At 50.7% G+C, this 27,265-nt stretch overlaps 1 protein-coding gene across 1 annotated transcript in view; it reads right to left on the minus strand.

The window, feature by feature from the left end:
- Positions 1-1,417: 1,417 nt before the first annotated feature.
- GALNT16 (polypeptide N-acetylgalactosaminyltransferase 16) overlaps positions 1,418-27,265 on the minus strand; it is a 91,777-nt gene continuing 65,929 nt past the window's right edge. Inside the window, exons 6-15 of the mRNA XM_041759598.1 lie at positions 25,601-25,722; positions 23,258-23,345; positions 21,571-21,655; positions 21,187-21,290; positions 16,162-16,288; positions 14,818-14,910; positions 13,015-13,098; positions 7,887-8,028; positions 7,068-7,190; positions 1,418-3,571 (exon numbers count right to left, since the gene is read on the minus strand). Of these exons, the coding sequence (XP_041615532.1) occupies positions 3,434-3,571; positions 7,068-7,190; positions 7,887-8,028; positions 13,015-13,098; positions 14,818-14,910; positions 16,162-16,288; positions 21,187-21,290; positions 21,571-21,655; positions 23,258-23,345; positions 25,601-25,722 (1,106 nt within the window). The 3' untranslated portion in view covers positions 1,418-3,433. The remainder of the gene's footprint in view (positions 3,572-7,067; positions 7,191-7,886; positions 8,029-13,014; positions 13,099-14,817; positions 14,911-16,161; positions 16,289-21,186; positions 21,291-21,570; positions 21,656-23,257; positions 23,346-25,600; positions 25,723-27,265) is intronic.

Here is a 27,265-nt window from a genome sequence, read left to right on the forward strand (position 1 = left end):
TTCTCCTGTTCCCTCGGTGGGAGGGGACCACACCTTGCTCGGTGATGGAAGGTCCTCTGCAAGCCTGGGGGTGCCGGACCCCCTGGAAGACTGGTGTCACCCATGTTATTTCTCCCAACTGCAGACGGAAGAGCCCTCTCCTGAAAGGCATGGGGCAGAGCCTCTGGGAAAACTGAGGCCAAGTCACAGGGGTCCAGGGATGGAGGGAACCCTCCCTGCTGGATAAATGGGAGGCTGGCCTCCTGCTGATGCCCCTCCTGCCCTCCCCACCTGCGTGCTCTTCGAGACTCTTCTGCTGTGCTCTGCAAGGCGCGTTGTTGCTAAGGGCCACCTGAGAGTTTGGGCAGACCCCTCCAGGAGCTGGCTAAAACCTTGCTTTCCAGAAAAAAAAAAAAAAAAAGTGGCGGTGGTGGAAGAGAAACTAGGCCTCCAGGGAGGTAGGTTTGGAGGAGGGCGAGAGAGCATGAGAAGCAGCACCAGAGCCCTTGGAGGCTGGGAAGGAAAACAGATGGAACGGGAGAGCCCAGCTTGGCCAGGATAAGGTCCTGCGAAGGAGGTGGGCAGTGGATGTGCTCCGCGAGGGGATGGCCTCCCTCCACGAGGGAGACAGACTCCTGCCAGAGGCTTCTGGGGCAAACTGCTGTCTGTGTCCAGTTAGCCCACGCCTGGCTCTGCTGCCACTCTGTGTGCTCAAAACTGTCACCAGCCAGGGGCATGGTGGCCAGAAGTTCTGGGAACCCCGAGTGAGCGACCCTGAGATGAAGTGGGGGGCTGGGGGCAGAAATGGCTGCGTGCAGGAGAGGTTCACTTGCACATGGGTCTGCCCACCACAGTTTGGATGTGCACTGAAGCAGCATTTATTTTTACCTGGGTAGGTTCAGTTTCTGATCACAGGAGTGGTGGGGGCCTTCCATTGGTTTCCATGGAAACATTAGGCAGAGCATCTGCTACCCAATCAGCAAGGCTACGCTGATAGGATTCTTTCTGGAATTATTTTGTTGTTTCTACCCAGGAAGATGTCCCACCTGCATTTTACCACTGCCTTCTTGTGTGGGAGAGGTGGGGCAGGGCAGTTCAGGGGGGGTCAGGGCTGTCACTCAGGGAAGGAGAGAGGGTTGGCAAAAGGCCAGCGTTGGGAAAAGCCCTGTGGTTTCCACTTCAATGCCCCAAGTACGGTCCCGCGATGAGGCCACAGGAGCCTGGGCTCTGGTCCCACCCTGCCCAGCATCAGGGCCACCTGCTGGCTCCCTGGGGTACCATGGGGCATATGGGCTGAAGAGCAAGCTGTCAGGTACAAGAGGGGCTTAGACCTGAGTGTGTTCAGTTTCATTTTTATAGAATCGAGGCCCCAACTTCTCCATGAGGCAGGGAACAGTGGCTTTGGAGTCAGAAAGGAAGGCACTGGTGCACACGTACATGTGAGAAGTGGTTTTATTCCAAGTGTGTGTTTCATAAAGACAAGGCCCTCAGGGACAGCTAGTGGCACATGCTTTGCTCAAGGAGAGGAAAAGCAAGAACAGACCAGGGCTGAGTCCCACAAGGGGTGGCTGACAAGCACAGTCTGACCAGGGGGAAGCAAGGAGTTCTCAGAGGCTTCTCTGAGCAGTAGCCCCCTTACATTCAGTGAGGGAAGCTGTGCTCCCCCATCCTCAAGGGTCCACACTGCCTGTGGGAGGGGGAGAGACACATACAACAGAGATGGGGGTGGAAGAAACATGGTGACAGAGGATGCAAGGTGGTGGCCCTGGGGGCCAAGGGCCCCGTGCTGGGGCACAAGAGCACTGCTTGTGAGGGCCTAGTGAGAGCCAGGGGGTGACAAGAAGCCACTGAGCCCCCCCAGGTGGGGCTGCTGGCCTGAGGGCATGTGGAGGAGCAGGACCCTACCAGTCTAGGCACGCCAGGGAGGGAGAAGGGGCATGGCAGCTTGGCTGGATGGTTGCTCCAATCTAGAGCAGAGGTTCAGATCCTCTGGGGATTAGGGACCTCTGTAAGAAGCTGGGGGAAATCCATGGACCCTCTCTCTCCAGGAAAATGCTCATATGCACACACATGCACTATCTGGGGGACAATTTCAGGAGATTCCCAGGCCCTCTGGAATCCATGAACTCCCTAGAGGTCTCAGGCTGATTTGCTTTGGGAGGGGGATGCCCAGGGGTCCTCATACCCCTGGTCTTTTGCCAAAGATCACACTGCCTGAGCCAGTAGGGTTGGGGAAGAGAATATGAGAATAGCAGAAACGTTTCTAAGACCAGGCCCTGAGCCCAGTGGCCGTGAGAAGAAACCGGGGATTCTCCACACAGAGGAGAGACGCCAGTCAGCTCCTGCCCCCACCCTCACTGTGGGAACTGACCCTCTCAGAACTCCCTCCTGCAGTGGGGAGGGGTAAGGATGAGGCTTAGGCCACAGGACTTACTCCCTAATGTCTTCGGGAGTGTTTAGCTCCAGAAGGGAGGTCCTGTTCTTCCCAGCCGCCTCGACCCCATAATGCTGCATTTACAGAGGCAAAGGCTGTTGAGAAGGCAGGAGTCAGAAAGTCTGGATGACGATGGGGGCTGCTCAGTGGTGCACTGGTGGCTGCCTGCCCTTACATGGTCATCACCATGGGCCCAGGCAGAGGGAACAGGGCACCAGCAGGTCTTAAGGCCCAAGAGAAAGGTTTTGGCCTGACACATGGCCAAACAGAAGTGGGATCTGTTTAATAAACTGTGTCCCAAGGCTGCCCGTGCAGACCCCCTTGGCAGCCTCTTGCTGGGAATGTGGAGACCAGAGTGCAGGGCACAATGCCCAGGGTTGACATGGCATGGGACGAACTGTGGGTTGTTGGGAAGAAACTAACTCTTTTGGTGCTCTGCTGCTTTTCCATCCACATCCTTCTTCAAATTATCCATCCTTTGCTCCAGATCCATCCCTCCCACACTCAGCCCAGCACCTGCCTGGGACAGGCCATGGAGCTTCTGGCCTCCTTCCTGTTCTCCAGCTGCCTCTCCCTGCTCCCGCCCACAGCCTCCCCAGCCATGCTGCCCACATGCCGATCCCACAGGTGGGCCCTGTGACCCCATGGGGGCCCTCTGTGGGCTTCTGTCCTTCTCTCCCCAGCCAACAGGGGAGGGCCCGCAAAACACTGTCCGGGACCCCAGGAGGGTGAAAGGAGGGGACAAAGGGCCACGGGGCCTGCCCAGTTTCTCCCAGCAGCAGTCCAGCATCCTGACCTCTTCTGGGGCAAGGCAGGGACGGCAGCCAGGGCATCAGGGCCTGCTCCCCTGTGCCCTCCCCGAACAAGCTTTGGAGAAACGTGTGTCGTGGCAGGGGTGTTTGCTGATGATTCCGGCAGAAATGTGAGGAGATGGGAACGGCCTGCTTTACACTCCCCCACCCTAACCCGCTTCCAGTCCCAAAGTCTCATGCAAAAGGTACAGGAGGCCCCGGGCTACCGTCATGTGTGCGGCAACAGCTGCCACTGCTGGGCTGGGGCGTCGGCCTGGCACTTGCTGGTCACCAGCTGGGCGGGCTTGGCTTCCAGGCAGAGGCCGCTGATTGAGTGCTGGATGAAAGAGGCTTTTCTCCTCCACCTCTGGGGGGGAAGAACCGGGAAGAAAACACAGTGATTAAAAATAATAATGTCCAGAGCTTCATTTGACATGTATGTAAATGGCCTGAATATCCCTAGGACACCCCCCTCTCATTTAGAGCAGACTGTGTCCCTTTCACAAGAGCTCCCGACCCCACACATGGCCTCAAACCCCTTCCCTTCCGATGCACACTGCTTCCGTAGTGCAGCATGGAGTCTAGATCAGAGGCCCGTGGGCTGAATGAATCTGACCCAGGGATGTATTTTGTTTGGCCAGTACAGTGTTTGTTTAAAATCTGGCTTAGTTGTCACATAGAAATCTGTATTTCTAGGTTCTCTTTAGACACGGGCCCAGTGTCTTTGGCAGCACGGGGGCAACAGGGACTGAGCTCCTGCTCTTGCTCTCCGTTTACCAAGGTCCTGCCCCAGACAGTGCACCCACCCCTGCAGCACACCCCACCCCTCCCTGTTGGCTGTACCTGTGTGTCAGGTGACCGACCGATAGCCCTAAATGGGAACTGGCCCCCATGTCTGTAGTGATGAGGGGTAAGACCAGCAGGATGGTGGGAGGCCTGGGGTCCCTGTTACAGTCCCCTCCTGGGTCTCCCCTTCTCCAGGCTTGACAAAGGGGAAAAGACGTGTTCCTGCAGAACATCTGGAGGTGCTGGGAGAAGGACACGGTGTCCTTTGGAACACTCCAGAGAAAGGGTGAGAGGCCGACCCAGGCTTCAAGGCTCAGGAAAGAATAAACAGTGAGAGAGATCTGTTTGTCCATCTTTCCTCTCCTTGTGTCTCTGCTGTTCCCCACAGGAAGTGGGGAGTGCTCAGACTGATGCATGGAGCCCCCTCGACCCCCCACTTGGAGAAGGTGGGGCCATGTGCTTGCTGGAATGCCTGCAAAGGGGCTGAGCTGCACCCAGCTGTGGGGCCAGGTCTAGGTCTGCAGGGGTTGGGCCGGCAGAGGAGGGAACTGACCTGGGAGGTGCACCCAGGAGGGATGTGGGGGGCTGCAGATTCCTCTTGGGAATGTGGGCCTGTGGGGTGCCCATGTGGCCCCAGCAGAGAGAGGCCCTTGGCCTAAAAGTTAGAGCAGTGGGTAGGAGGGCCTTGGTCCCTCTGGAACTCACAGCATCCTGTTGCTTTGTGCTCTTCTAGTCCATGACCTCCTGGGAGGGGCTGGCCATGTTCTCCCCTCCTGGGCATTGCTGGGGCATGTCCTCCATTTTGTCTTGGGGCCAACATGAGCTGCACGCTCCCTAGCACAGGCGGGTACCCAGTCCGGTGTTATTTATGAAGGGTGAATGCGCAGATGAATGAAGGGCCCGATCCCTGGAGGTGCTCTCCAAACTGCAGGATTCCCACTTACTACCCATGCCATCGGGCACTCTCCTGGCCCTCTGTCCTGGGCCTGGTCAAACAGTGTCCCTCATGGCACTCTCCCGTCTCATCAGCCTCCCTTCCTGCAGGGACCTTGCAAGGTGGGTCGGGAGGAGCCCAAGGCTCCGAGAGGTGAGGGGTGGCTGGGCTGGGGTCTGCTGACTCCATCGCACTGGCTCAAGGACACAGAGCCTCTTGGATACATGATGCCCAGTGGCCTTGGAAGCCAAAGGGGGACCAAGAAAGGAGGCCTAGCTTTGAGAAGACACTGGCAGTGGGAGACCTGCTCATCCTATCCTCTTGGAGGAGAGGCCCTAGGACCCAGGGTGCTGCTTGGGGCCTGGAGGACTTGCAGGAGCAGAGTAGGTGGAGGTAGGTCAGTATAGAGGGGGATTGATGCTCCAGCTCCAGAGAATTATTTGAGTGGTGGCTGCCCCAGGAGCTACTTCCTAGCTTGGCCTCGGCAAGCAGGGATGGGAGGGGTCTCAAAGCCTGACCCTCAGAGAGGTCTGCTGCCCCCAGTGAAAGAGAGTTCATCCCTACAGCAGGGCAGGGGCGCACGGCAGGCAGCCCGAGGGGGCAGGACAGACTTCCTCTGCCCATCAGAAGGCCCTCAGAAGTGTCCAGCAGGCCCAGTGAGCAGATCATGGCACACAATTCACACACACACACACACACACACACACACACACACACACACACACACAGGCTGGAGGGAGAGGATCTGGCTGCTTTTCCAGAGGGCATAACAAATTGCCAGGCATCTCTACAGAAAGGGCTGCCCCAGGCAAACAGGAAAAGGGTGGGAGGAAACCCTGCAGGCCAAGTCTGAGAGCCAGGCGCCCTCCTGGCCCCTGCACGTCCCGCTGGCTGGCCAGGCTCAGGCACAGGGAGGGCTACCGGGGTGGGCAGTGGAAGGCTGGAGCAGACCTCTGGCCTTTGTGTCCCCATTCCTCAGGCAGAGGGGCTCTTTCCCAGCCAGGGAGGGAGCTGGGCTGACTCCCAGGGCTGCTGTGTATCCTGAGCAAGTGATGTCATTTCTTGGAACATCAGTTTATTTCTTGACAGGTGGGCCTGGCCTCTCTCCCAGGATTCATGGAGACAGGATGGCTGAGTGTTTGACAAATGGAAAAGGCAGCGCTCACGTGAGGCTGTCATGTCAGCTTGGAAATCGGTGTATTTGGGTCTCAGTTTCCCAGCAGCCACAATCAAGAAATACTTATCGAGCACCTACTGTGTTCCTGGTTAATACTCTGGGCTTAGGGGTCACACTGACCTGGGTTTGAATCTCATCTTCACCACTTCCCAACTATGTTTCATCTGACACCTGTTTCTTAAATTCAGCAAGCCTCGGTTTACTCACCTCTAAGATGGGGATGGTACTAGGGCCCAAATCCCTGGGTGGCACAAGGATAAGATGAGACAATCTATGTAAAATTCCTAGCATGGGCTCTTGGTGAAAGCCAACACAAGTTTGGCTGTGGCGGTTGTCAGGGGATAGGGATGCAGTATTGTAGGGACACAAGACTGACGGTCCTTGCCCTAGTGGAACTCACAGGCTGGCAGGATGGACGTTTAACAAATATTTACTTAAAGAAGTGTTTCTTGGGGATCCCTCAGTGGCTCAGCGGTTTAGCACCTGCCTTTGGCCCAGAGTGTGATCCTGGAATCCCGGATCAACTCTCACATCAGGCTCCCTGCATGGAGGGAGCCTCCCTGCCTCTTGCTCTGTGTCTCTCATGAATAAATAAATAAAATCTTAAAAAAAAAAAAGGGAAGCCTAGGTGGCTCAGCAGTTTAGCGCCGCCTTCAGCCCAGGGCGTGATCCTAGAGACCCGGGATCGGGTCCCACGTCCGGGTTCCCTGGATGGAGCCTGCTTCTCCCTCTGCCTGTGTCTTTGCCTCTCTCTCTCTCTTCTCTGTGTATTTTCATGAATAAATAAATAAAATCTTAAAAAAAAAGAGAAGTGTTTCTTCATGAATACAATAGACTTGATCTGGATGCTCACTTGGAGTGACCCTCACTCTGGAGGGCTTATTTGAGTCCATCTGTTTCAATCCAGGGCTCCCTTGCCAGAAGCTGCCACCTACCCTGCACATCCCTGGGGGTGAGGAGGCTTACCTGCCTGCCTTCTCTCGGGTTGCACACCTGCAGTATGACCAGGGATCCTGGGGTGATGGAGGTGGAGGTGGTGGTCAGGCACTTCCCCTGCTGCTGGATGAGATGGTCACTGAACAGCCATGCCTATAAAACAGGGACATGAAAGGCCGAGTCAAAGTGTACAGTGATGGAAGGGCAGGTAGGTAATAGGGGATAAAACAAACACTGTGTGTTTCGGTAGAATTTTCTACAAATAATAAGAGTATATGGGTATTCGCCATATAGTCCTTTCAACTTTTCTACATGTTTGAAAGTTTTCGTGATAAAAAGTATTGGCAGGGAGCTTAGCTGGAGTTGGCCAGAAGGCAATCAGGGGTGTACTAAGGGATGCTCTGCTGGGGGGATAGGGAGAGAGACAGGCTGTGGGACCAGGGCAGCAGTTTGACATGGGCACACCAACACTTGTGTGTGGCACACGCATGTGCACACAGCAGTCCTGGCTGCCCTGCTGCCCATGGTACACGCTGACCATAGCTGCATCTCAGGAGAGAACTGGGTGCTGTGTGGGTAGCATTTCTTCCTTGGTAAGGAGGAAGTGGGTGGTGCACAGAGGGCAACTGTGTGACAAGTGGGTAAAAGGGATGGGAATGTGGCAGAAGCAGACCTAAGGAGCCATGTGAGGGGAGAGCATGCCGGGTCCCTGGGAAAGTAGGTTTGTGGACGGTGTAGGCAGAGAGAAAATGAGAATGAGCAGAGGGAAGCCCCCCACCCCACTCCTGGACAATGACTCTGGCTCCTTTCCCCTTCCTGGTCCTGACCTTGAGGCAGTAAGCAGCTTACCTGGGGTGCTGGGGGGTTCTTGGCAGACCCTCTGCAGATCCCCATTCCAAGCAGAAAGTTCCCAGCTGAGTCCTGGCCCTGGGATTCTAAGCAATTAACCCCCTGCTTAATGATGCCAGGGAGCACTTCCTTCACCGGGACTCTGAGAGAAAAGGGAGCAGTCAGGCTTGTCCTCTGTCCTCTCCAGGCTTGCTCACCCCTCAGCCAGAGGTGGTGCTCCAGCTCCCCAGGCACCATGCTCTTGGTCTCGGTCTCAGGGGAAGGGGCCTTGCCCTAGCCAGCAGGGGCAGGAGGGCAGAGGACGGGAAGGAGAGGGATGCCTCTGGGAAGACTAAGCCTTGTCCCACTGGGTCTGAGCAGCTGTGAGAGCCTCCTACCCTGGAAGCCATGACTGGGAGGACCCTGGGAAGAGAGCTCACACCAGAAACCCAGGGCTCCGCAGTCCAGAAAGAAGAAAACTTGAGGAGACACTGGGGCCCAAATACGAACTCAATATGTGATTTAAAAATGACAGGGAAGAGCTCACTTCGGAGAGGCAATTTAAAACCCACAAACGTGAAAATGTGTTAAAAAAAAATGTGTTCAATCGCACTAATGATTAAAGAAATACATATTAGAGCATCACCACTGTTTGTTTACCATATACATGTACATAAATATAATATGTAATAAATGTGTATTATTTCTACATATTTATTTATATAAAATCTATCATATATACACAATTATATCAACACCAATCAATACCGATTCCCAGTGTTGGCAATAGCTATGGGATCGGATCTTCTCATACCCTATGGGTAAGAGCATAAACTGGCCCAAAAGTTCTGGAGGGCATTCATTGTGTTTCAAAAGCCTTAAAAATGTGCACACATAGATAAAGGGGCTTAAGAGGTACAAACTTCCAGTTATAAAATAAGCCACAGAGATGAAAAGTCCAGCATAGAGAATATAGTCAATAATACTGTAATAATGTCATATGGTGACAGGTGGTGACTATACTCATTGTGGGGAGCATTGCAGAATGAATAGGATTGTTGAATCACTGTGTTATACACCTGAAATGAATACAACAGTGATGTCAGTTGTATTCCAATAATAAAAAACACACAAAAAATTATGTGCATACCTTTGGCCTAACAACCTCAATCCTACTTCTGGAAAGTTATTATCATGCAGCAATAATTCTGGATGTTTGCAGAGATTTAATTTAAAAGACATGCATCTCAGAGTGATTGGTTATACTGAAAACGTAGATATCAACAATAGAGGACAGGCTAAATAAATTCTGATTTATCTGTAAGATGGAAAACTGCATAGCCATTAAAAAATGACTCCAAATGAGTATCTGATAGCATGGAAAAGGTTTATAACATACTGTCAAATAAAACAGATGTGTTTCAAAATATTATATTATTTAAAAATGTATACGTGCAGGAAAATATGCTTAAACACACATCTTTCTCTCTCTCTCTCTCTCTCTCTCTCTCTCTCTCTCACACACACACACACACACACACACACACACACACGACACATTGTCTTACTCTGGATAATGAACTTAAGGAGGCTGCTGGCCCCAACTGGTCATATATGCTCTTGGATTATGGCCTCCGGAGGTGATAGGGAACCAGGAGTCTGGCCATGTGCCTAATCTTAACCACCTCTTGTTACCTCTATCCAAAGAGAACCCAGGTGGGCTGGGGAGGTGGGCATCATGAGACTTTTGGCATTCTTTGCTGTTGACACTTGCAAGATCTCAACCAAACCAGGTCTTCCTTCCTCAGGGCTGGATGGAAGCTCCCGAAAGCCCCAAACCATGACCCCCTCCCACAAAGCCTCAGGAAGATACTTTGACTTTCCTCTCGCACACTCCTGGCAGGAGTGTGCACTCTCCAGGCCCCTCTTGAGAGTTTGCATAATTCTAGACCACAGGTTGAAAAACTGGTCCCCAAGCTGAATATGGCCCCCCAAAATTTTGTCCGACCTGCAGAGTGTGGTGGTTGTTGCTTTTAATTAATTGGTAATATTAAAAATCTGATGGTTACACAAAGAAATCTGAACCCAGCTTCTCTTGAGAAAACAGAAAGATCAGGCCACACTGAGCTTGCATTCCAGCGAGGCACTTGACGTACTAACACATGGTTGGTCCATCGTGAGTAGTGGCTGCCCCTGGGGGATGGGCTTTTGCATCCCAGTTTGCCATGGTCCCCACAACTCCCTAGTGTCTCACTGCTGCCCACCGGATTGATTTGCATTGCCCATCCGATCAGGGTTTGAATTCGCAACCTCTACCAGGGCAAAGGTGCTGGGGTGCAAAGATATCCCACCCTCTGCTTCATCCAGGGACATGTTCTACTGCCCTCTCTATGGAGATGAGATGCCTGCTGAGACCACCCCCCCCCCCCCCAGAGCCGCTCAGAGCCCAAGCTGTTCCAGATCCTTCTGTGTTCTTCTCCTTGCCCCTGTCCTCAGGGACATGTGTAGGGGGATCAGCTTTCAGAGCTGAGGTGGGTGCTGTCCATGGAGGCCTGCCCACCAAAGCTTATGGAGGAAACCTGGGGTATGGGCAACAATCTCCAAACCCGATGTAGCTCCAGGGGTGTCCATGTGGCAGCAACCCTGGGGCCACTGTGATGGTCATCTCCACCACCCTTCCTCGGCTTCCTGGCTACATCCGCAGCTGCTTCCCTCCCTGTGGGCCTCCTCCCAGCTGGGCTGCCATGAGCCCTTATGAGGCCTTTGTAGAAATAGCAAAAGCATCCCCTCCTCGAGACATTTCACTTCCATCTGTTAGAAAACTGTCAGATTATACTGGTTTTGCCGAAGACTTTTACCACCATCTGCCAGGAACTGTTATAATAAATGTGCAATATCCACTGTCCGGCTAGCGCCCTTGCAAATGTGGCATGCACAGCTTGCACTACCGTTCCCGACCATCCTAATAAAATAATAAAGGAGCAGCAGCTGAGGGCAGCCGCTGGACTCTGGTCTGATGGGGGCAGAGCTGTGGTGGGATTGTAAGCAGGCCTAGGAAAGCAGAGGCCTTTCCCTTCGCCTCCTTTGTCTCTCTACCAACCATCTGCGCCAACTATTAGGATGCCCTGTTTGGAGGAAAGTTGGTATCAGTTTGGCATCCAGATGCCCTTCCTAACCAACAACTAGAGGCACTCCTCTCCGGGCACCCTGAGAACTGAGGCCGACCTTGAAGAGCATACCAGGGACGAGTAACCTGGACAGGAATGAGGTCTGCAGTTTCTATCTTACCGACAAAAAAAAAAAAAAAAATCATATTTTAAAACTTCCCACAGTGCCAGAACAAACAGAAGATGACTCATCCTCTTCATTTAACAGAGCTGGTTTCATCCACTCTCCTGTCTTGTGATAGATCCAAGTTTCTGAAAGTTACAAAGCACTTTTTCCTCTTGGTTCTCAGGGGAGGACATGGGACACCGTGTGTGGGGACTGGGTGTGGAATGGAAAGGTAACGTTCCCAGTCCTCCTTGATGAGTCCCACAGGCTTCCCAGCTCCGGCCTGAGGTCTAGAGCCCATGGCTCCTTCCCAATGTTGTCTAAACTCTGACAGATATAAAGGAATGACTGTTTTTTTTCCTCAGAAATGACATGTTTGAATGAAACCATCCCCTTAAAAGTGGCCACTGGAGAAAGTGGTTCATTTATTATACTTTTCTAAATCAACATTCTCCCCTCCACAGCCATTGTGTGGGGAGCTGGCTTAGCCAGGCTGCCAACTCTTTTCAAGGATGCTGCTGTTGCTCACATTGTCTTGAAATTCCTTGAAACTTGCTCCCAGAATCAGTTTATTCTCGATACCTGTTCCATTCCTTGTCATACTCTAGATGGGACCCAGGATCACCTTATCTGGGGGTAATCACCTGGTTCACTGGATTTGGTGACAACCTAACTATGGCTCTTTTCCAAAAATCAAATCTGCTTTCAAAAAACAAAGATCTGCCTTCTTTGAGGACATGCAGGCTCTGAGGGGTGAGTGTTCTGGAAAGCTGCAGCACCATCCTTGGGAGAAAGCTGGCAGTTATGAAATAATCCGTTCCCTGAGGTGACAGCTATAGAAAGGAGAATGCTAATTTCCAAGTTATTACTATTGAGGCTTATTGACTATGCAATTTATTCACTCAAAAATATTTATCGAGTGCCCGTTTTGTGACAGGCTCTGTCCCAGGGGCTGGAGATCAAGCAGCAAACAAAGCAGGTCCACACCTCTACCCTCACACGTGTACTGTCACGTGCAGGGAGGCAAGAACAAAATTACCTGGCCACATAGGCCCTGATGGTGGTAATGGTGGAATGAGCGGGTGATGCTGGGGGAGGGAGGTGCTCTGCAAACAGAGACTTCGTGGGGGAAGGCCCGCCTCAGAAGGGGACATCTGAGTCAAGACCTGAAGGAGGTGAGGAAATGAGCCATGTGGACGTAGTTAAGAGGCTGAAAAGGATTTTAAAAGGAGAAAAACGGAATCCTCACTGCCCTGCCCCAGCCTTACAACTTCACCCCCAGTCCAGGAGCTGACACACACACACACACACACACACTCAGATACAGCTTCTCAGCTCCAGTGCACACACCATTTGCATCCTCCTTAGAGTTTGTCAAAGCAAACGTTTCCCCATGGCTTTTCCGTCTCTATGATTGCAGTCTTAATGGACAGATAATATTTGTTCAGATCCATGCGTTGGGATTCACTATGCCCACCTCCTATTATTAGTTATCTCCAGATTTTTCACAGCAGCAGAGAAGCCTATGCTGAATGAACATCTTGTCGATAGTCTTTTGCTTTGCTTGCTTTCTTTCCTTAGGATAAACTCCCAGAAGGGAGAGAACAGAGTCAAAAGCAATGAATCTTTACTTTTGTGGTTTTTGCTCCATAATGCAGTGTTGTTTCCCTATGGGGACAATGCCCACTTCTGGCTCTACAACCCAGTCCATTAAAAGTTTGGTTCCTACCACCTCTCACTTTTAACTCCTTCCCATTCCCCCCAGAGCCTTCACGTGAAGATGAACAGTGACAACTAGAAAGAGCCTGACTGCCCAAGCTGGGGAGATCTCAGGGGGCGGGTCCCCCAAGACACACAAGCTGAGGGCTGTACTCACGTGAGCTCTGGGTAGACATTATCCAGGTACCAGCGGAAGGATTTGCAGTTCATTTTCTTCCTCTGCTCAATCCGCGTGGCCACACTGAAAGAGAAGGAACGCTCAGGCTTTGACAAGTGGGTGCAGGGAGGAAGCCCCAGGAGGCGGGCCTTCTCTTTCTGCCCACCCCAGGTTGGGCAGAACCAGAAGCTGTCCCCAGCCTGCCCTCTAGCCGTGGCCACCTGCCATAAATCTCTGACCTGCAAGGTCACCCTGGGTCTCCTGGCCATTCCTGATTTCTTTCCTTAAATTCCTGCTCACTTTCCTGGATCAGGGGAGCTGGCTGGGGCCCTGCTTTGCTCTGGCTTCTCACTTCTTGAGATCTCAGCACATCACTAGCTGGTCCTTACTTTCTCAGAGAGCAGAGTCTTACTGAGCTCTAAGTTTTCCTTTCCGGTATTCCAATTTTAGCAGAAAAGGTTTAACAAGAAAACCATGCTTTAAACATCTTTCAGGAAAAAAAAAAAAAAAAAACATCTTTCAGGAATTTTGGCAAACAAGACCGCTCTGATGTAGCCATGGATGCCACAGTTTCACTTCCCCAGCATCCTCTGCTACACTGATGGAAATGGCCACTGGCTGATGACCTTTCTCCACCAGTAAATATGACCACCTATCTCAGAAGGTTTTTGGAGAATCAAATGAATTAAGAGTGCCTAAGAGCCTTGCACAGGGGAGGTCTTCAGTAAAGGTTAATTTTCCACGAAAAGAAGTAGGGTGCCTGGGTGGCTCAGTGGTTGAGCATCTGCCTTTGACTCAGATTATGATCCCAGAGTCCTGGGATCAAGTCTCACATCGAGCCCTGCACGGAGCCTGCTTCTCCCTCTGCCTGTGTCTCTGCCTCTCTCTCTGTGTCTCTCATGAATAAATTTATAAAATCTTAAAAAAAAAAGAAATATATCTTATTTTTTTTTTTAATTTTTTTTTTTTTAATTTATGATAGTCACAGAGAGAGAGAGAGAGAGAGAGAGAGGCAGAGACACAGGCAGAGGGAGAAGCAGGCTCCATGCACCGGGAGCCCGACGTGGGATTCGATCCAGGGTCTCCCGGATCGCGCCCTGGGCCAAAGGCAGGCGCCAAACCGCTGCGCCACCCAGGGATCCCAGAAATATATCTTATATTGTGATCGAGTATTCCCATGTGCATATATAGCTACACATATATACATGTATAACTGAAATAAATTTCAGCAAACAATACTTAGGCTTAACTACAATCAACTGTTCCTTTATATTCTGCTTGTACCAATCTAGAGTGTTCTCTATCGTTTTGTTTTTTTTTTTTTTTTTTTAATGCCGGTCACGACCCATGAAATTGATTTCATAACCAATCTACATTTTGAAAATGTTTAACTAGACTGTAGTCATGCCAGTCCAGGACAGGAAAACAGGCTAACCGATCACAAACGTATTTTGAACAGCAGGGGGTGGCAGCAAAACCCCAAGTGTTTTCTGCAGAGAGCCCAGCCCTGAGTACTCCCACCCATACCCTTTTTCCTGCAGGCAGCTTGTGAATGGGTGGCTCTTTCTCATCACCGAGCCCTCTCTGGCTATTTCTCCCCACGAGGCTACATGCGCCTCAAGGACCCAGTCTTGTCTCATGCCGCGTATCCTACCAGAACCCCCCCTCCCAAGAGCCCAGCAGGGAGGGCCTCAGTCACCAAGGAGACTGTGAGTGTTTCCCTGGCGTCCAGACCATTTTATGTTTTGCTATGGTTGTGCTAACGTGGGTGGAGGGAAGCAAACAGCTGGTGGAGGGGCGCACCTGCCAAAGGCCTTCCCGATGGCTGAGGGCCGGGCCTCGTAGTAATACTGCTTGTATTCATCCATCCACACCTCTGCAGTGCGCTTGGTATTCCTAAAAGGGGAGGAAGGAACAAAATAAAGTCACCAGTGTGATGACAGAGTTAGGATCAAGATCAGCTCTGTGCAATACAGGGTGATGAGCATCTTGGGAATGTATGCAAAATAACACTATTTGGGGTGGTATCAAGGAGTATGATTTGCTAACATCCAACAATTCATGTCCGTATACTCTTCACACTCCACTGGAGGAATCTATTCCTGCCAACATGCCTGCGTGTGGGCAAAAAAGACAGGTACCAAATATTTGTTTAGTAAAACACAGGTGACAGCCTAAATGTGCATCGATAGGAAAATAATGGCCCCTACTTTTACATGACAGGGTACATGCCATGGTCAGGATGTACTGATACGGAAGGTTGGCTATAATTTAGTGTGGGCAGAAAGCACGCTGCAGAAAGAACACAGAGCATGACCCCATTTATACAAAAATGCAAAGTTATGGTGTATGTGCTTCTCTCTACATGAACTACATATACGAAAATGAGTTAAAAGGCCTGACATGATAGACCAGAAATCTAGTAACTGTAGTTAACTTTTGAAGAGACAGGTCGGATAGGAGTCAGACTGGGTAAAAAGAACTTGTGTTTTTTCCTCTGTATACAATATAAAGAGTAAAAACACATATATGTACAGGTAGGTCCATATAATATATACTGGCACAGCTTGTATTTTACAGCGAACATGTACTACTTTTGTAATAATAAAAATTAAAAACTGGGGTGTGTATCGGGGAGAAGAAAACCAAAATAATAAGCCATTTGGTTAGCTGGACCAGGGAGCCCCTGCTGCAAACAAGGAAGCATGGGCCTGATGGAGCCAAAGAACTGTCCTCAAAGGGGGTGCTCAGGAGACTCTTCCCCTTCCATCCCCACCAGGAGAGCTGGTCTGGGGACATGGATGTACAGATGCTGAGCAAGTCAGGCTCAGGACATGGCATTCATGACCAGAACCCAGGACCCAGTGAGTGGTGAGTGGCCCCCAGTTAATGATTGGGCCAGTTTTCCAAGACACTTATGGACAAAGATGGTCAAGACAAGGGAGGCCTGGCGACAACACTCTCAATTTCATCCTTTCACCCCTTAAAGCACCTGGCATCCCAGAATTGGAGGGAACAAATGGGGAAACTGAAGCCTAGAAAGGGGTGGGTACCTGCCCAAAGCCACATGAGTAACTAACAGGGCTGGTGGGGTCTAGGACCTAAGTGTCCTGGTTCCTAGCCTGGTGCTCTTTGCATGTGACCTACCTGATGTAGGTGAGGGCATTGCCCTCAGGGAAGTTGTAGGGGTGCCGTTTCCTGAAGACGTGGCCCACCCGGCTGCAGGGCACGATCTCCAAGCTCCCACCGCACATCCACACCCTGAAGGAGAGCTCTGCAGGAGATGGCAGCTGTCAGGAGGGATGAGTCCTCGGCAAGTCCCCGCTGAGTGAAGGTGTCCCTTGTTTCTGGTGTCTCCTTGGAGGCACATGCCGGGCTCAGGGCTCCTGGGCCCTTTTACACAGGATGTACCCATCCTTGTACATGTTCCTGACATGCATGTGCACACCCCACTCCCATCACACACACACCCCTACATATACCCCCCACATCCCATCCCACACATACCCTGTCCCCCCCACACCCCTCCATACACACCACGTACACACATACACTCTTCATATATACCCCGTCACACAGACCACACACACCCTTTCCACACATACCACATATACATATCACAAACACACATATACCACACACACCCCACCCCAGACACCACACACACATATATATACACACAGACCCTTCACACACCCCACCCCACATATGCCACACATACACCCCCTCCACACACACTCCTTCCACACACCCCACAGATACTGCACACACACTCTTCACACACATCTTATACACACATACCACACATACACCTCTTCCACACACACATCCCTTCCACATACCCCACCCCACAGACACCACAATACACACACACACACACACACACACACACCCCTTCCACATACCCCACCCCACAGACACCACAACACACACACACACACACATACACGCCAACCCCCCTATACACTGCCCGCCTCTGAGCCCTGGAAGAGCAGTGGGGAAAGCTCTGAAGCAACACCAAGACCATGAGGAGAAGGAAAACTGAATCAAATGTGGCATCATTTCCAGCCTCTGACTAGAAAGCCCCATCCAGACATTGTTAAGAAAGAATGCATTTGCTTGTCAGTCAGCTCTGGGCATCCACGAGGCTGGAAAACAGACCATCAGCCTGGCCACAGACCGCTCCAGCAGGTCTTTCTGGCCCCAGACCTCCCTCTTGGCGCAGGGGGTCTCCATGTACAGGCTACCACTGGTTTCCTTTTGATAGCGGTGGGGATGCTGAATGAGCTTCTGCGGGCAACTGTGGTCCCTCAGTGCTGAGAGGTGCAAGGGGCTGTTCTGCTTCCTGGAAGGGGGACACCACAAACTGCCTACTCTTTTCTTGACTCAACATTATCACTTCTGGCAAGGACTCGCCTTAGCAGCTGTCTGAACCTAATCTCTTCTGATTACTGTTTCATATTAACCCTACAGTGGGACAGACACTCTGTGACATTAAAACATCTCCTTCCTGTCCCAGAAAATACACAACCTTTGTTTTTTGTTTTGTTTTGAATTTTCTTTTAAAAAAAGGCCATTTTCTCATGAGTTCTAGACTTGGTCCCTCTTCCCACTCCCCAGTTGGCTGTATGGACACTCATGGTCCCTGGCCAGGCCTGGGGGTTCTTACCTGGTGCAGTTCATCAGGGCCGACTCCCACCCCCGCAGTGACTAATGCCCACCTCTGGCCAGCCTATGTACAGCAGACAACTTTCAGACGTGGGCCAGGGGCCAGGGCTGGGTATGTGGCATATCAGGGTTGGCCAATCAACCAGATTGATGGGTTTCCCTAGGTCAGCCAACAGACAGAGAGCTGCATTCTGGTTCCATTTCTGCTGGACCAACTTGGTGATGCTAGGAAAGTCACTTCATCTCACCAGTGCATTATGTCCATACTGTTACGGTCATTACCCACAACACAGTAAGAAGCAGTAAACATTGCCCTTTTACTGAGCACTGAGCACTTACTATGTGCCATGCTCTATAACCCAAGTCTAATTCTCACAGCAAGCATGTGAAGCTGGTATTATCATCCCCATATGGTTTTGCTTGCTTTTATATTTATTAAATATTAAAATTTATTTATTCTTTTTTAAGTAGGCTCCCTGCCTAGCGTGGGGCTCAAACTCACAACCCTGAGATTAAGAGTCATATGCTCTACAGACTGAGCCAGCCAGGCATCCCTGTCCCTATGTTTTTAATCAGGTCTGGGAAGCCCAAACATGTTAACCTCTCCAGGATCACACAAACTCTCTGTTGCAGAATTACAATGTCAAGTTCACATTTTGTCCAACAAGCTGTACTGTTTAAACCAGACTCTTTAGTTCATTCAGCAAAATTGTATTGGGTACCCGATTTTATGTGTCATACACTGTTCTAGAATCCTTCCACACTCATGGGTGGGAGACAGGAACTCACTAAGATAAGAAACAAAAATGCAAGTAGACAAGAAAATGAGTAAAATGTGTAGTCTGTCTGACGGCATTAAGTCCGGTGGAGACAGATGAAGCAGGTAGGGGCTGAAGAACACCAGTGGAGCAGGGAGGGCTATAGTTTTAGTCAGACTGATTGCGAAGTCCTCACTTGTAAGGGAACATTTGAGCTAAGACCTGAAGGAGGTGAAGAAGCAAGTCACACAGCTCTTTGGGGAGAAACATTCCAGGCAGAAGGACCAGCAGGGCAGAGGTACAGGCTGGAGTGGTGGCAAGTTCCAAGGGCCACAGGGAGGCCTGGCAGGGCTGGTGGCCGGGGGGGTGGCGGGGTAGGGGGCCGAGTGAGGCCGAGTGGGAGAGGCAGGAGAATGTGGACAGAGCTGCTGGTATGCTGTGGGGGCAGGGCAGATGGTGTGAGGACTGTGGGCTTTGATGGCAGTGATGTGACAGTCCTTGCAGGGTCATGAGCAGAGGATTGCCACAATCTGACTACCTTTTAAAAGGACCTCTAGTGGGAATCCCAAGGTTCTCATGTTTGCCACCTCCATATACGGTGGCCTCTGGGGTGCCGGAGTTCCGCTCTCTGAGAGGACACGGGAATGAGTCTCAGTCTGGGCACCTCCCTTCCTTCAACAAAAGAATAAAAATGAAAGGCCTAAACCCACTAGCAGCAGGGCTCTCTTGGCTCAAAACTGCTCCCAGCAGCTAAACATCTGAGCACCATGGCTAGCCTAGAAATTTCTTTGAATTTCTTCTAAGAAACAAAACCCTTCCCAGAACCACTCTGTGGTTCACCTTTCAAGTTCCCCAACCATGGAGCCCTTGCCTCAGGCAGAATTTGAAGTTAGCCATTTGATCATTTACTTGTTTCTCTGTCAATCATCAGCCTTAAAAAAAAAAAAAAAAAGAAGACTAAAAAGCCAAAAGAAAAAGGCTCCTGGATGTAGGAGAGACTATTAGTTTCCCAGTCCTCTGAGTCTTTACGGGAAACCTGCTTTGCCAAAGCTCCTTTGAGGCCGAGACTGAGGACAAACAAGGGCCCAAGACATGTGAAAGGAGGTCAGAATGGAAGAGTCAGTGCACCCCAATTCCCAGAATTTATTTCTCCAAATGCCTGTCTGCAAATGGTTTCCAAGAGTAAGTTACAAAGGGGAGAACATTCCACGCCTGATTCCACTCCAGTTGGTTTTGAATTAGGATCAGACCAATTTTTTTTTTTTAAAGATTTTATCCATCTATTTGAGAGAGAGAGAGAGAGAGCATGAGAGCAGGGTGAAGGGCAGAGGGAGAAGCAGGCTCCCCTCTGAGCAGGGAGCGCGATGTGGGGCTCGATCCTAGGACCCAGGATCATGACCTGAGCCAAAGGCAGGCGCTTAACTGACTAAGCCACCCAGGTGCCTCTGGATGACCTATTAGAAGCCTCACTGCTCCTCTGTGTCCCGATCGGGGAGAGAGAAGGAAGAGTTGCTCCTCACCTTCCAGAAACACAGAATTCGCTTTGATCACACCTCACAACACTTCAGCGGCTCTCATAGGAGCAGCACATGAACCTGTCAGATATGGACCTTCCCGATTGAAATCTGGAAGGCAGCGTTGACCTCAGTTTTCCCACCTGTCAAATGGGTGGGATACCACCAGCCCTATTTACTTCACAAGAAAACTGGTGAGGATGAAGAAGGAAACAAAAGGTTCTGCAAAGAACAGGAGAGCCCCGGATTGTTCCCCATCCTTCACCCCGCTCCTTGCCACTGTGGGCTTCCCTCCTGCGGGCTGGCAGGGTCAGTCAGAGTCGGAGGAGGGGAATATGAGTGTGGGTGTTTATCCTCCAACACCCACCGCCTGGGCTCTGTGGGCTGCCTACAGGTGCCCCAAGACCGCAGCTCCTGTCAGAGGGCACTCCCTCCCTATCCTTCAGAACTAGGAGTGGCTGCACCTCGCAGCAGTCACCAGCCCAGCCCAGGACTAAGCTGTCCCTGTGGCTCCCTATAGCTTGCCTACATGTGGGCATAGGGTCTTCAGTAGACCCCCTTATGTTATCCATGTCCCATGTTCCTTCTGTATCAGGCCTTTAACTAACTGAACCTCGCTGGCCACCCTGGGGGTTCACTGGGCTCTTGCCTTTCCTGCTGGAGCCAGAGGGCTCCTCTAGCGCCATAGGTAATGACAACGGCCACCAGCAGTGCGCCACTCATTTTAACTCCTCTCTTATTTGGTACTCATGCCAGCCTCTTGAGGACATGAGGCTGAGGGAGGCTTTAACTTGTCCAGGGCCTAACAGCTAGTGGGCGGTAGGGCCAGGATTTGCACCGAGGCCCGTCTGCCCCCATTGCTGACATTTAGCCAAACTTTGCTGCACCCCCCACCCCACCTCTGGCTTTTTCTGGAAGAGAAGCAGCTGTGTGTTTAAGCTGCAGCCCTGGTTACAGTTTATTTTTCCACATACATGTCTAGCCATGTGACCACACACTCCCCCTGGCCACCTAAATCTCTGTTTACTAGCTGTGTGGCTCTGGACTAATTACTTAACCTCTCTGTACCTCAGTTTCTTTATCAGTAAAATGGAGATATAATAGTATTTACCTCAGGACTTGTGAGGATTAAATGAATTAATTACACATATAGAACAGGGCCTTAGGTACAGAAGGTGCTCGAGCAGGGTTACCCATTATTGTTGTAATTGCTATTGCTATTTCCAACTTACCAAAATTCTCACCCCCCCAGATGTCCATCTGGGCATCATACTTTCCCAAGTGGTTAAACCAGGACTTGTCAATCACGAAGATTCCTCCAGCTATGACAGGGGTCCTGGGAGCAAGGAGAGGAATGAAGCCATGCGTAAGCTGGTTAAGCTGGGAGCCCTTCCAGATGGGCCACTTGCCCCCAGAATCCCTGGCTTGCAGAGTTGCAGGGGCAGGATGTTTGGCAGCTCCCTGGCCTCTGTCTTCCCTGTCCCTGGGGCCCAGAACCAAGTCAGCACTTAGTGCAATCTCAGGAGCACCAGCAACTGAGATGGCCCCCCAGTGGCCTCCCAGGACCCCAACCCAGGGCAGGAAGGGGTGTCCACAGAGCCCGCAGCAGCACTGACCTTATGGGCTTGGTGGGATCGGTCCGGGCAATCTTCTGTTCCAGAGGAATCTGCTCCCACTTGAAATGTAGGCTCCAGTCAAATCCTAAGGGATAGAGTGGGGTGAGGACAGAGCTTGGGGGCAGAGCTACTGCCCTCGGTCTCTCTTGATCAGAGCCCAGCTCACAGAGGGCACTGGGCAATTCATGCAGTCGTTCCTTCACTCAGAATGAGACAGGTCCCTGCCCTCACAGTTTCAATCTACTGGGTAGGACAGAGACTACAAAGGTAAATCAGTAAGAGGATAATCTGCCAGTCAAAGGTGAAAAGTGCTAAAAGAAAAATAAAGAAGAGAGGTGCCCATTCTAGTAAGAGTAGTCAGGAAAGTCTCTGTAATGGGATCACATTTGACCTGAATGATGGACTGATCTATGGAGTGGGGAAAGGGAAGTCCAGGTGGGGGTAGAGGGGAGACAGCAAGTGCAAAGGCCCTGAGGTGATTCCTCACAGGAGAAATGCCTGGCTCCCTTCAGAATCCCATTCAACTCTAAGACCTAAGTAATAGCTGTTTCAATTTTTTGGAAGGCTGGGCCCCAAATAGGAAAACCACTCTGCCTACTAGCTCCTAGCAACAGATTCTCTAGTGCAGCCTGTCCAATAGAGCTTTCTGCAATGATGGAAATGTTCTCTATCTGCACTGTTCAATATGGTAGGCACTAGCCACGTGGGGTTATTGAGCACTTGAAATGTGGCTAGTGCAACTTAAGGAACTGAATTTGAATTTTATTTAGTTGTAATTAATTTAAATTTAAATAGCCAGGGGCACCTGGGTGGCTCAGTAGTTGAGCAACTGCCTTCGGCTCAGGGCGTGATTCCAGGGTCCTGGGATCAAGTCCTGCATCAGGCTCCTCATAGGGAGTCTGCTTCTCCCTCTGCCTGTGTCTCTGCCTCTCTCTCTGTGTCTCTCATGAATAAATAAATAAAATCTTTAAAAAATTTAAATAGCCAAATATGGCTATTATATTGGACAACACAGTGTAAAGTCTGGACCAGAGCTGTCCAAAAGAAGTCTGATGCAAGCCAGAAATGCAAGCCATATGTGTAATTTAAATTTTTCTAGTAGCCATATCAGAAAGTAAGAACATACAACATTAATTTGAACACTATATTTTAATGCAATTTAACCAAAATGTTATCATTTCAACATGAATCAATATAAAAAACAATGAGGTATTTTACAGTCTTTCATACTAAGACTTTGAAACCTGGTGTGTAGTTGACCCTTCCAGCACATCTCAATTCAGACTGGTCACATGTTAAGAGTTCAATAGCCATATGTGGCTGCCAGCCTGGGGCCAGAACCACCTCCAGGCATACACACCAGGGGTTCATTCAAGACATTGTCGTATCATGTCCTCCTGCCAGGACTTGTGGGCATGCTCCCTGGGCTGACAGCATTTGGGAAGGATGTGTCAGGGTTTGTGCGGAGAGGAAGACAAAAGACTAGCTTGGCTCTGTCCCTGATTGTGCCAGAGGGCTTTGTCCTGAACCTGACGGCTTGACGCTATCCCTTTTCATTTTCTGGAGGTAAGGGGGTGGTGTGAGACACTCTGGCATAGAGGGGAAGAAGAGCACCCCATCAAGGCTTTAGACTGCCCACCCCGGCCCCTTTCAAGTCTACAGCCCCTCCCCCAGGAGATGGACGCACCTCCACGAAGGTCAGCAGAGGCAGCGAGGTAGGCAAAATTATCCAGACTGATGACATCAATGATGGGGCTCACCACACGGGTGTGGTCCTAGGCGAGGAACGAGAGATGGTGTGAGGCCAGGGACTCTGTGAAGAAAGGCCTAGCTGCCTGCTCTGGGAAGACGTTCTCTCCGAGGCCTGGGGCACCTGGCCCTTCTTGTAGGACACCACGGGTTCGCGCGAGCTGTCCTGCAGCATCACATCCAGGCTCCTGGAAGGTTCTACCTGGGTCCCACGGGCGCAGTGCTCTCCCAGCCTCTTCCTCTCACATCATGCTGAGCCCTGCTGGGATCTCACCTCCTCAGTGAAACCCTGCCTGATTGAGGCAGGCTGAGGATTTCTTCCTCTGAAGCTGCTCTCCCAAGTACAGGCCAGACAATTCCTGGGGCACCGAATCATATGCTGCCTGAGGTGACTCTTCTGTTGCTGGCTTGAATTGTTGTTTTATTAATTGTCAACCACCTTTGTACATGTCTGAGTCGAGTCTTCCTGGCAGCTTGAGGGCCGGGACTCCTTTCCCTATACAACCTGGGTGTCACTCTCTCATGCCACATCTGCTTCTAGGTCAGATTCACTACTCCCTTCATCCTCCTAGTCACAAATCCACCTCCAAAACATTGGTGGGTAATGTCCATTTTACTAAAGATTTAGGTTTACTAGTTTTTTCTTTTTTGGAGGGGTGGGTAGTGATGTTGTTGGTAGCTTATGCTGTATAAAAAACTATCAAAACTATCAACCGCCTCGCTCTTGGCTCTCCCTCTACGGAGGGACCCAGAACAGAGCCTCTTCTCTCCCCACATTCTGTGCTGACCCTCAGAATCCTCTTGTCTGCCACTTGGAGCCTCACTCTGCCCTCAGTTCACAACTCGTCTCAGGACCGCGAAAGCCTGGGAGGAGGCGGAGCAGGGGAGACCACCCATGGTTTCTCACAGAGCTCTGTGGGGGCCTCGCCTTCACCTTTTTATAGACTTTTTTATTCTGAGATATAATTCATTTTTATAGCAATTTCATTAGCCATAATTGACATATGATAAAATTCACCACTATGAATGGTAAAGTATACAAATTTGATGGCTTACAGCATATTCACAAGATTATGCACCCATCACCCCTATCTAATTCCGGAATATTTTCTTCATCCCAACAAGAAATCCAGCCCCTGACAACCACTAATCTCTTTTCTATTTCTATGGCTTTGTTTTATTCTGGACATATCGTATCAATGGAATCATATAATACGTGGCCTTTTTTGATCGGCTTCTTTCACTTACAGAAATGTTTCCATCCACATTAAATCAGTACTTTATTCCTTTTTATGGCTGAATAATAGTCTATGGTATGGCTATATCGACAGACCTTTGGGCTGTTTCCACATTTTGGCTATTCTGAATAATATTGCCCTGAACACTGCTGTACAAGTTTTTTTGTTTTGTTTTGTTTTGTTTTTTTTTGCTGTACAAGTTTTTGTGTGGAGTATCTTTCCATGTCTCTTGGGTATGTACCCAGTCGTGGAAGGGTCATGTGGTAACTCCATGTTTAAACTTTTGAGGAACCGCCAGCCTGTTTTCCAAAGTGGCTGCACCATTTTACATTCTCACCAGCGATGAGTGAAAAGGCTCCTACTTCTCCATATCCTTGCCCGCACTGGATATTGTCCATCCTTTGGTTACAGCCATCCTGTAGGTATCGAATGGTATCTGACTGGGATTTTGACTTGCATTTCCCTGAAGTCTGAATCTTTTGAGCATCTTTTCATGTGCTTGTTGGCCATTTGTGTATCTGCCTTGAAGAAATGTCCATTCAAATCCTTTGCCCATTTTTAAGTTGGGTTATTTGTCTTTTTACGGTTGATCTGTAATCACCTCATCCTTCCCTCCACCTGTCCTACCCTTCCCCTTTTTAGCAAACACTAGCACGTGGTGGGGACCCCCTGTCCTCATATCTCCTTGAGAACACCATTCCCCATCCCCTCCCTCCTTCTCAGGCTTCCCAGCCTTGACCCAAAGCTGCCCCTGCCCCAGCACAGAACCCGCCTCCCCCAGGAGGAAAACACCACCACTCTTCATGGGAGGAGCTTTTAGCTCACCCAAGCTCTCATCCACATAACCCCAAGAGACAAATATTACAATTGCCCCCATTTTCAGAGGAGAAAGCTCACAAACGTGAAGTCACTCTGGGGGAAGCAGACCACTTAGCCCCCTACTCTGCCTATCCAACTTCAAAGACCATTCACACACCCTTATGGCAAGTACATCGTGGGCCCATCCCAAGGGACAGAGCTCCCCCAGGGACACAGGGACTCACCTCCTTCACCCGCTGCAGCATGGGCTGCAGCCACTCAGTGTTCACTTCGCAGTGGCTGTCCAGAAAGGTGAGGACGGCAGCTGTGGCCACATCTGCCCCACGAACTCGGGACCGGATCAGCCCTACCGTGGGAGTGGACAGGGGTTGGTGCTGAGGCGGGGTCAATTTGCCTCCCCATCATCCCTCAAAGTCTCAGGGCTCTGCACCCGTCAGGGGCCAAGGCTTTCTCTGAGTTACCATGATTGAGTTTTACTTTGTATTTGATTATTTCCTCCCTCCCTCTCTTTTGTCTCATCCACTCATCAACTATCACTGTTCCAAGGTCATTCTCTGAATGCCCTCTGCATGCCGGTCACTGTTCTGGGCTCTGGGAACACACTGATGAACAGTCAGGGGTGAGTGGACAGTGCAATAAAGTGTGCTTTGGTACCAAAAGAAAACCAGAAACCACAACTCTTTCCCTTCTACCCCCATCCCCCTGCCCACCGCAGGGACTTCCAGGCCATCCCCTTCAGCTGCATCATCATGTGTGACCTGGTGAGAATCTTCTAGACTAAGTCAGGCTGGAGTTAGTATGCCAGTGCCTTCACTTACCTTAAGCATGTTATTTAACCTCTCTGAGCCTGGATTTTCTTATCTAAACAACTCCGAGAGAAAATAATCCCCACCTGTGCGGGAGAGTGCCTGTGTCTAGGAGCCCTACACATGCTAGATTCTGGTCTGCTTCCACCCTCATCCCAAACAGTCTTGCTGATGGCTCACTTTTGGCAGCCAGTCAAAGAACGGCCTCACTTTTGGCATCTCCCCAGGCAGGGCTAGGCACTTGCCTGGTGAGGAGAGAGGAGGCCCATCTGGTGCTGACAGAGCAGCCACTGGTGCCCTAAGAGCTCAGAATACAGTTGCTTCTTGGAGAGATTTCCCTGGCCATACCTCTGCCCTGTACTCTGCCTCTATCCATCGGAGTATCCATCCATCCATCTGTCCCATCCTTGCACTCCACTGGTGGCTAGAAAGCACTTAATAAAAGTTTACACCTGTGTTGGGCAAGCCCCAGGAAACACTATATTCCTAGGCCTAAAGGCACCTACAACCCAGTGCCTAGGAGAAATTTCTCTCTGGCCTCTTCCATGTCAGTTAGAAGGTCTCCTTGGCCTGACTGGTCTTTCTTAATTATGCCCCTCACATCTCTCTCTCTCAAACCTTCAGTGGCTCCCTACTAGTTGCCTTATCAGGTCTAAATTGCCTTTCTCTGGCTTCCAAGGTGCTCTGCTCTCTGCCCTCACTGTGCCATTTCCCCTGCTGACCAGATCCAGATTTCCCAGGCAGGGAGGAGGAGAGGGAGGTTAAGGGTGGCCTCCCTCCTCCATGTTGGAATTCTGGCTCCTCTATTCACCACCCTGGGCAAATTATTGAGCCTTCTTAGGCCCCAATTTCCTTATGTTCAAAACAGGGACAATGAGCTGTTATGAGGAATGAATGTGAGGACACAGGCAAAGGGAATGGCTCCTGTGGGTGAGCACTCAGGAAGAGGGCTTGTTAGTATTACAGGTGTACCCAGGCCTGAACAGTGCTTGTAGCTGCAGAGTCCTAAAACCTGGACTGCCCTGCCTTGTTTCTTTCACCTGTTTCACAGTGCCCCATCTATGCCCCCTCCTGGGGTCTCCA

Source organism: Vulpes lagopus, chromosome 6 (assembly GCF_018345385.1).
Source record: "Vulpes lagopus strain Blue_001 chromosome 6, ASM1834538v1, whole genome shotgun sequence".
Taxonomy (NCBI): Eukaryota; Metazoa; Chordata; class Mammalia; order Carnivora; family Canidae; genus Vulpes; species Vulpes lagopus.